Source organism: Empidonax traillii, unplaced genomic scaffold (genome assembly GCF_003031625.1).
Source record: "Empidonax traillii isolate 1590-97213 ecotype Southwest subspecies unplaced genomic scaffold, ASM303162v1 scaffold136:size1122602, whole genome shotgun sequence".
NCBI lineage: Eukaryota > Metazoa > Chordata > Aves > Passeriformes > Tyrannidae > Empidonax > Empidonax traillii.
In genome coordinates, this window is record NW_020955329.1 from 9,787 (window position 1) to 19,346 (window position 9,560).

The 9,560-nt window shown below is 36.6% G+C and overlaps 1 protein-coding gene across 4 annotated transcripts in view; it reads right to left on the reverse strand.

Annotated features, from left to right (window-relative positions):
- FBXO15 (F-box protein 15) overlaps nucleotides 1-9,560 on the reverse strand; it is a 28,668-nt gene that overhangs the window by 8,765 nt on the left and 10,343 nt on the right. For 3 of the 4 annotated variants that reach the window (XM_027883902.1, XM_027883901.1, XM_027883904.1), the window contains exons 4-8: nucleotides 8,644-8,886; nucleotides 8,168-8,377; nucleotides 5,971-6,100; nucleotides 3,568-3,650; nucleotides 2,287-2,432 (exon numbers count right to left, since the gene is read on the reverse strand). In XM_027883902.1, the coding sequence (XP_027739703.1) occupies nucleotides 2,287-2,432; nucleotides 3,568-3,650; nucleotides 5,971-6,100; nucleotides 8,168-8,377; nucleotides 8,644-8,886 (812 nt within the window). The remainder of the gene's footprint in view (nucleotides 1-2,286; nucleotides 2,433-3,567; nucleotides 3,651-5,970; nucleotides 6,101-8,167; nucleotides 8,378-8,643; nucleotides 8,887-9,560) is intronic. The other variant, XM_027883903.1, reaches the window with a different exon arrangement.

Consider the following 9,560-nt stretch of genomic DNA (forward strand, 5'->3'; position numbering starts at 1 on the left):
AAAAAAAAAAAAAATCTGAAGCCATACAAACTCCATTTGCTTGGCTTAATGAAGTGTGATATAACTTTTTAAATTTAATAGTAAGAATTCTGAAAAAATAACTGAAAATAGAGCAGAAAAATGAAGCAAAACATTAATAAGCACTAACAAAAAGCAGACATAAAACTAAACTCAAATCAGTTATTTTGCAGAATAGAAATGGGTATTCTCTGGTAACCTAGAAACATACAGATTCCTGTTGGAAACCAACAAAAAGGAAAACACCAGTATAATAGCTGATAACTGTGTCTCATGTTGTGGAAACTGCCATTGGCATGTCACATCCATAATTTAAAATAAATCTGGACTGGGTAGAGAATTTAAAGAAATAGCAAGACTTCTCAGCATGTCTGAGACCTCCATGCTTCAGAGTCCTCCCAGAGAATAGGACAAAGGGTATTATTAGAATGGAGCCTACAAACAAAGCACAAACCCTCAAATACAACCAGCTTGGATGAACCTACATTGTCAGCCACATTCAGAAACACCATGTTTACCAGAAAGAGCAAAACGAACTACAAATCACGATGAAACTATGTGAAAGCAGACAGCCCTAAGCTGCCTCACTACGTTTTTGTAGAAAGTCAAGCATTTTACAAAAGTAATTATTGTGCAAGCATGGGGAAGGGACTAGATGACAAATGAGCTTTCTGTCTGCAGAACCACAGCTTCAGATGTTTGATGTCCTATGAGACCAGAACCTAGTGGCTGTCACACTGCTGAAGGTCACAAAACCAAAACAGTTCAGAAAACACTAGTGATCATAAAACAGATTCTGTAACATGCAAAGTGAGATGGCATCACAACTATAGCTCATAGACATTTGCTACAAGTTGCATAAACATCAGCAGAATCTTTTAAGGAAGTAGATTCTAAGTAGCAAAAAAGTGAAGTGTGCCACAATACTGTTTCTTTTTGTGCAACTGTATAAAATTTTAATTTCATAAAATAAAACATGATATTTGTCTCAAAATTAAAATCAGAAACTAAACACAAACCCAAAACCCCAACCATATGGCCAATTTAAAAAAAGAATTTTCTCTTGAGGGTATAAAGAGGACTCTCATATTGTACAACATTCAGGTGAGATTTCTTGCTACATGGATAGACTTTTACTGAAGTTTTAGCCTTAGAAATATTCCTTCATTTCAAGCTTGAAGCTTTTCTGGAATTTGAAAATACACATATTTCAGATTCAAGGACTACAATACTCCACACTGCGCACAAGGTTGAAGTCTAAATGACAGTTTTTGGAGTGACTAAATACAAATTGAAAACAAAAACAAAAAAAACAAAACAAAACAAACAAACAAAAAAACCCACCAAAATTAATCACAGGAAACTTGTTTTAACTCCATAAATGCACTGGAGCCTGACGACATCACCCTCTACTGTCTCCAAAACGGCTCAGTAGTGCCGTTATCACATAAAATACTGAGGAGCAATAATTAACTTTCCGTATTTAATTTTTAATTGCTCAATTTTAATATTTTAATCTGTATCTGCTGACAGAAAGACAACCATGTAGCTGTAGGAAGGATTGTGCTAAAGTTCAGTCAAATGAGAGATCACCTATATATGTGAAAAACCATAGTACAATTATGAAGTTGGGCTGTACAAAAACAACACGTGTCTCATGAAAGGAAATACTGAGAACCAAAAGAAGCAGCGAAGTTAAAAACAATCACTGAAATTGTTTACTACACAACGAAAGGATGTCAGAAAAATCTGAACAACTTCAAACTGACTGAGACAAAAACTATTAAAATTTAAAAGTTCACAGTAACTTCTACAAACATATTTAAATATTTAATCTGTCAATGTACCTAAAGTATACTCAAACAGAATTCTACAGGAATACGCCTCCAAAATGTGTGAGGACAAACTGTCTCTCCTTTATAGTATCCAAATGGAAGGAACAACAACAAGTACCAATAGCTGTGCCACTGCATTATTAACACAGCACTGAACCAAACAAAAACACCCTGACAATCTGCAGAACTTGTGTCTCAGGCCTGACACTGTGTCAGTGTAACAGCAGGCAGAGTTCACACAGAGCAAGTTTACTCATGATGCCACACAATGCCCCATGCAGATATAAAGAAATCACACAAAGAACAGAAAGACAACTTGCTCTTAAAAATCCATCTCAGTTTCTGCCCTTAGAGCAGAGACACCTGGATACAAGAAGGAAAGACATAACAGGGATTATTTTAAAACCAGCCATTACTGTTCTGTCAGCTATACCTTTTCTGCAGAAGAGGTTCCTGAATGTTCCACGCAGGTAGGTGCAGCTTCTGCCATGCATTTCCAGATGCAGACTGTAGTCATGCAGTCCATATTCTGGGTCAATATCATCGAACGCAGGTTTATTAAGTGGAGGGGCATATCGACTTTAAAAAAAGATAACAGTATGATTAAGCAAGGGGAAATTACTTAAGAGAAGGAGATATAATACACAGCCCTACATTTAGACTATCATCTTCAGAGAGTTTTGAAATCAAACATCTCTAGTTTATCACACTTCTTTTAAGCTACCTTCTACAACACCTAATACTTCTAATCAGGTGTTCAGCAAAGCCAGAAAATAATGGCAGTCAGCTTTAAAAGGTGTCTGTTAAACTCCAAAATATGGACTTGTCTCCAAAAATGAAAAAAGCATCAGCTTAAGTGCAAATCTAAAAGCCCACTAACTAGAGAGTTCTCTAAAATAGCAATTACTGGGATAATTTCGTCTGTGCCTAATCAAAAGAAAAACTACTCCACACAAATTACCTGAAGAGACCAAACGCCAGAGGCAACTGAACTTCTACTTAGGATCCTATTTAGTGCTATGGGAGATGGTGTTAAATCTTACCTTCTGTGCTAAAAAGAGCCACACTAGGTTATAGGGGGCGCATAGGACCACCACTAGATACAACAGTATCTGAACAGAAAGCTGAGGGGAAAATAAATTCTCCAAATATTGTTGTAAAGCTAACAAACTCCATCCGTTTAAACAGTTTACAGTGTACAAACAGGTATTGTATTATATTATACGCTACAATACACACATATACACAAATACCTCATAAGAAATCCAGCTAATTTCCCAAGAGGACTGAAAGATAAATGCAGACACCTTACCAGTTTATCAGAACTTTTTTCTCCCCTCTTACACAGCTAAAGATTACTGTCCTACTTCCTAAAATGTTTTTCTCTTTTCTTGGTCTTTTAGATTGGAAGAGGGAATAGAAAGACTACTTGTGAAAAGGGAGGAAGTATTGGCAGTGTATTTCTAACCTTCTCAATACAGCAAGTACTAGCACACTTGTAAAACTAACTTATCTCCTTAGTAACATAACAATTGCAACATTTTAGTATGAAAATGCTTCTATAGTCTTGTATAGAGTTACTGTAACTTGTTTATATTAAACAAGAATATTGCCTAAATATAAACCTCCTACCAGCAGCCCATTTTAACTGTAACACTCAAAGCTTTATTCAAAAGGTTATCTTTATTACCCACAAAGAAGAAACCAAACTTACACAGTAGCAGAACCCAGAATGCTTCTCTCAAGAAGTTGATGATAATGAAGACTCACCATAACGAAAGCAATTTCATTTTTCTCCTGAAAAGTTAATTAAAGTAGATGTATTTTCATCTGAAAATGCTTTTTTTCTACAAAGTCTTTCTGAGCATTAAAATTCATAGATAAATGCTGCTGCTTATTACTCTGCCTTTTTCTGTAATAATGTTAATAATAGCTTAAGCGCTTTAACACTTGGCCTCCTACAACTGCTAGTGTCTTTTCACAAGAGCACAGAATACATATAAAAGATTACAGCATTTCTATATTAGGGGGGAAGAGAGGGAAACTAGCTATATTAGGGCAAAAGTTATCAGACAAACCCATGATTTTTACTCCTCTAGCCTCTACTTACCACTGTAAAGCGGATACCTAAACAGACTCAAACAGGACTTACCCCCATCTACTGAATACCTAAGCATCAAGTTTATTTTCATATGTAAGGAACTATTTGCAAAGAGAGCTAACATCACTGAGGAATACAGAATTATTCAACAGAAATGGTAAATTTCAAAGTAAAACCTCAGGTGTCTTCACCAGATTACATACTCCCGGGAAAATGTTAAGACATAACTCTCTATTGGCTTAACATCGTTCAAAGAAAACATCAGAGCTCAACGTGAGAACTAAATACAGACAAAGGTATCTATTTAGTTCAAGAATATAGAATGCTAGGATTTCAGCTCTTTCTTTTTTTTTAAAGTCCCACATTTGCAAACACCTAAGTCAATAGTAAAACTATTCAGAGCCAGCAGTCTACTACCGTCCTGAAATGTGGGCAACTATTATTTTTATCTCTGGGTTACCAGAAAATTACATCCTCTGTTTGAGCTTTTGGGTTCTCAACTACTTCTGTACTTTCGTAGTGCAAAATTACAGCTCTAAAAGATACAATAACTGAGATTTACCAATCACAGAGTCTCTCACTCTTTCTCTATCCAAATATCAGAAGGCCCACATAACTTGTCCTAGGTTGCCAAAACTGCCAGCATCAACAGTTTCTGCAATGCAGCTGAGCTATGTGTAAAACGCCAAGACATGCAGCATTTGTGATTCCTACACCCATTTACAGTTAACCGCCTACACAGAGAATAAGAACTGCTGTTCAGAAAAACTCCTGGAGTGAGGCACTTGATGCTGAACAACTGTGTGGAACTTGGTTATGACTGAACCATTTCCAGGTGCTGAAAGAGTTGTGTTTCCAAGCATGGGAGGGGGCAATGCACTAGCAAGACTACAGGGACAATGACACGGGGACAACAACCTAGTAAAGCTCTGAAGACACAAAAGAAATTGTTGTTCATTTATCGGAGCCCTCCATAGACCAAGACAACCCGTAACAGGCTTATGCAGGTCAGCCAGTCTCAAGTTTTCTAGGAAATGGACTTTCACTCCTATCTCTATGTAAAAGAAATATTCCTACTCTGGTTTTAAATGCCTCTGGTGATTGTGCACATTTGAGGTAGCACATTTCCAGCTGGAAATTAGACACAGCTTTGAGCAACTGCTCACAGGCTTCCTGAGGGAATTTCCTTGCCAGTGCCAAGTAATGTAAGTCCACATCAGTAACATGGCTGAGGGAGGAAGAAAAGGCTGTCACCTCTGAAATCAGACCAAGCACAGAATCCCTGAGATAGGATTCCACAGCATCTAGCCCAATGTAACTCCAGTCACTAAGGTCCAGCATATTCTCTGCAGAGATACAGATTCCTTTCGTGTACAATTCTACTTCAGATGTTCTGCACTGCTCTCTAAAGACATTCATCTCTACACACAGCCTACAGAGACTAACTGCTTTACTTAGACCCTTAATAGCAAGAATTTAATAGCCCCAAAAGGGCATGATTTACAGCATTCCTACTGCTGGCACAGGATATGGCTACCTGGTGATGTAGATTAAAGCTAAGTTGCCTTGCGGGGACTCATCGCTTTGAGTGATGGGGACAGGGCATGGCATGAATCAGGGGAAGAAGCACACCTCTCCTCAAACCATTCTATTTAAAATGACTCCAGGATACCGAACTTTGGTGTGTGAAGACTGCAAAGTAAATAAAACTGAACACAGTATCTAATAGAGTATGAAAAAAATTGATTTTCTAATTAGAGGTGGATTTTTTTAAACAATACAGATATTCCTGTGACAGCTCTTTAGAAAACAATAAATAATAAACTAGTTGTTCCTACCTGCATTTTCTTGTTACTAGGTTAGACAAGATCTTCCAAAATGCAAAGGGAAAAAAAAAAAAAAAAGAAAAAAAAAAGATAAAAAAAACCCTAGAAATCTTCCCGAAACTACAAGGCAAAAATATATATTCCTTCAAGTCATAATAAAATACTGAAACAAAATTTAATGTTATCTTACCTTCCAAATTCCTACTAAGAGTCCTGGATTCAGACTGAAGAGCTGAACAAGGCTATCACCACCAACTGCTACACTGCTTTCAGTCAGGTTAGCAAGATGGTATTCAGCAATTAAGGAACGTCTTCGAGGTCTTTGAACAGAACATAAATATAGCAAAAAGGCTACATCTCCTTATTTATGTTAAAGTTCAACATAATTTCATTTTTAACTCTGAAATCTGACCAACAACATAAAATGGAAATGGTTTGAGCATGCATAGTCATAAACTGTATGTTCAAACAGCTACAGTGTAGTAGAAAGATCTCAATCCCTAACAAGAAAAGAAACAAAAACACCATAAGATGTTCTAATATCCTCTTAAAAATGAAGAAAAACTTACGTGCTAGCCCAATTTTTCAAAACACCCACAGAATTACTTTATAATTTGTTTTTAATACTATGATGGTACTAAATGTTGGTCAGATTTCAGTTTTTGAACAGAACATAAATATAGCAAATTCTTCCTCCATTTTTTCTACATTTTTCCTGTAATTAAAGATATTTTATATATCTTTTTATGTCTTCACTTCGTATAAAATCCATAACACCCTTTAACTAAAGCTCAGACTTTACAGACATTAACTAATGATGCACTAAAAAAAAAAAAAGACCAGAAAGCAGAGTCTGTGTTACCTACTCAGAATGGAGAAAAAAGTCTTTCTAAAACCCTTTGTAGACTTGGGCTCTTATTATTTTCAAAACAGTTCTTAGATTTACCAATAGAATCACTGTAGTATCACCTACCACACACTGCTGGGAAGACAGCAACCAACAGGAACTTTATCACATTACCTTGAATTGTAATATCTGGGGCAGTGACAGGACATCACAGAATCGCAGACAGAATGTTAAGGTCCTTAAAGAATTATCTAGAATGGTCCTTAAAGATCATCTAGTCCCAAGCCCCCTGCAGTAGCTAAGGACACCTCCCAGTAGACCAGTTCACTCAAGGCCTTATCCAGCCTGGCTTTGAACACTGCCAGGGCTGAGGCATCCTCAACCTCCCTGGGCAACCTCTTCCAGTGTCTTGTCACCCTCACAGTAAAGAATTTCTTCCTAATCAACATCAACACTTTTAATCTCTAAGTCAATCAGGCTCATGTCAAAACAAGAATATTCCCAAAGTCCCTGCACTAGCTCCTTACAGTCTTAACACTGACATTCTGAAACTGGTAAAGCTACTATCTTCATGTATATTCACAAGTTCTAAAAACTTAACCTGTGAAATAAATACACCAACTGCCTGCAAGTTTTCTTTTACTATTTTCTGCATATGAATCATCATATTGGTAAATCAACTATATTTCCCATATAGTTTGACTGCAAGACTTGTTCAGTTGACATTAAACAAAAGGCTTCTCTTGATTTATTTATTTCTTAAGCAAATACTTTGCTGTTGCTTGAGGAACCAGGTTTTTTGTAGGTGAACAGTTCGCTCTTTTCAAAGCTCTTTTCATGGCTAGGGGCTTTCTGTAAGAAACATGTAGTTGATACTGCACATAGAATACACATAGACCCGGACATGTTCAAAACTCCTTGACAGCAAGCAAATACCTCAAATACTTTCCATTTAAATATCTTTTCTCAGAATATAATTCCAGAAAAACATTGTGCAACTTAAGTTACAAAATAACAGATATGCTGTGGACTGTTTTTTTAAAAGCATGTACTTAGATTGCACTCACAGTTACACACCAAGTTCCCTAAATTCACACACCTATCACACACCTATCACACACCTATCAGACAGAAAATAAATGTTAACATAGATTACATGACTGTAGCCCTATAAATACTGATGAGCTGTTCCAAGCTAAAGGTCTTACATTAAATTCTCCTCGATTTACATGTTTCTTTCACACACATTTGTATCTATGCCACAGATTCAGCTTTCCAAGGCAGGACCCATCACTCTTTATAACACGTGCCAATAGCTGCATTAACCTATGAATTAATGTCATAGCTTGTTGGATTATACTATTTCTTGTTAAAAAGCTCTACTTATGAAGAAGAACATAGGCTTTGGAAGAAATGCTACAGAGAGGTTTTCTAACAAAGAACTAACTTATTGAGTCAAACCAAGGTCAGATAGCTCCTACAATATGTTATCAATTGGCTACACCAAAAAAACCCTCAAAAATCCTATGTTAAAACTCACCCATTCTTGCTGGGAGGTCTGCTTTGGTCAAGAAGCAGCGGCGTAACTCCAAATAGTTTTAGGGTTGACACAACATCTAAGCATGGCCAGTTTGTACTATACCAAAGTATGGTAACAGATGTGTCCTTAAATGACAGGCTTGCCTTCTCCACTACATGTTCTTTTCCATTTTTTTCTTTTAGAACAATTATCCAACTCAAGCCCGAGACTCTGTTATTTAGGTATTGAGAGGGGAGAGGGATATTAAAAAAAAAAAAAAAAATCCCAAAACTTAAACTATGCTTTCAAGGTAATTTTCAAATTTCTACTAGCTGTGCTTATGTTTCTCAGACTCAGTCATTTATAGGCTATCATATCTTCTCATTATAACACACGTTATAGCTCTCTTTCCATACCCCCTCCCAGCATTTCCAAAGCCATTAATATTCTGTACATTGTTCTTGAGTAAACCACTTCTGTGACAAGGAATTGCTTACTTCATAGCTTCTTTGTTTTTAAATGGAAGACCCGTATAAGGATCTAGAGGTTTAGCAAGTCGCATTACTCTAGTTTTGACAGCAGCTGTTTGTTTCAAGATGTATTCTTTCTTCCAGTACCCAGGCTTTTTATCATGCAGAGCAGCACAGCCCAAGGGAACAGCTTCTGTTTGTTCAGACTTCATTTTCCAAATTGTCCTTTTTGGCTGCAAACAACTGGAATAGATTTTCAGCCAAATTCCACTGAAAATAAAAATAGAATAAAGAGGAAAACCACATACATTTCAAGTATAGTCAATTTTTTATACTCACATCTTGTCTATGCTTGAGCATAATGTTAGCAGAAAAACATGAAGCCCCAGATTATCAGCAAACTATATTTGATCTAAATCTACGTTTCTAGAAGAGCAGAAACTGGAGCCTCCTAGCTGTGAGTCAAAATACAAGGTCATGGTTGTACATTTTTTCTCATTTTGACCTTCCAAAAGCCCATATAAGGTCAGGTTCCCAGATGAAAACATGAAGGCTCAGGAACCCAAGGATGCTAAATGTCAGCATTTCTCATGGGCTTACTAGGCTACCTAAAAGACTGTGGAATCTCAGAACACATTTCTTGTTCTAGATTATACATACCAAATGAAATCCACTTAAAGCTTTCTGCTCTAACATAGAGGGAAAAAAAGAAAAAGCTATTCAGTTAATTCAATCAGTTTGATAAAAATCTCAACTACATGCACAGAAAATGTCTGACTAGTGCTCTAGAAAGCAGACTAATTGGATATTGAGAACTTCCCACTGGTTTACATCTCTCAATAGCACACCAGAGCATGTGGTTTTCAAAAAGCCTTCCTTCCCCTTATGCTGCTACTTCCTTCACAGATATTCACTGAACAGATTTAAAAATAATAAAAAAAAAA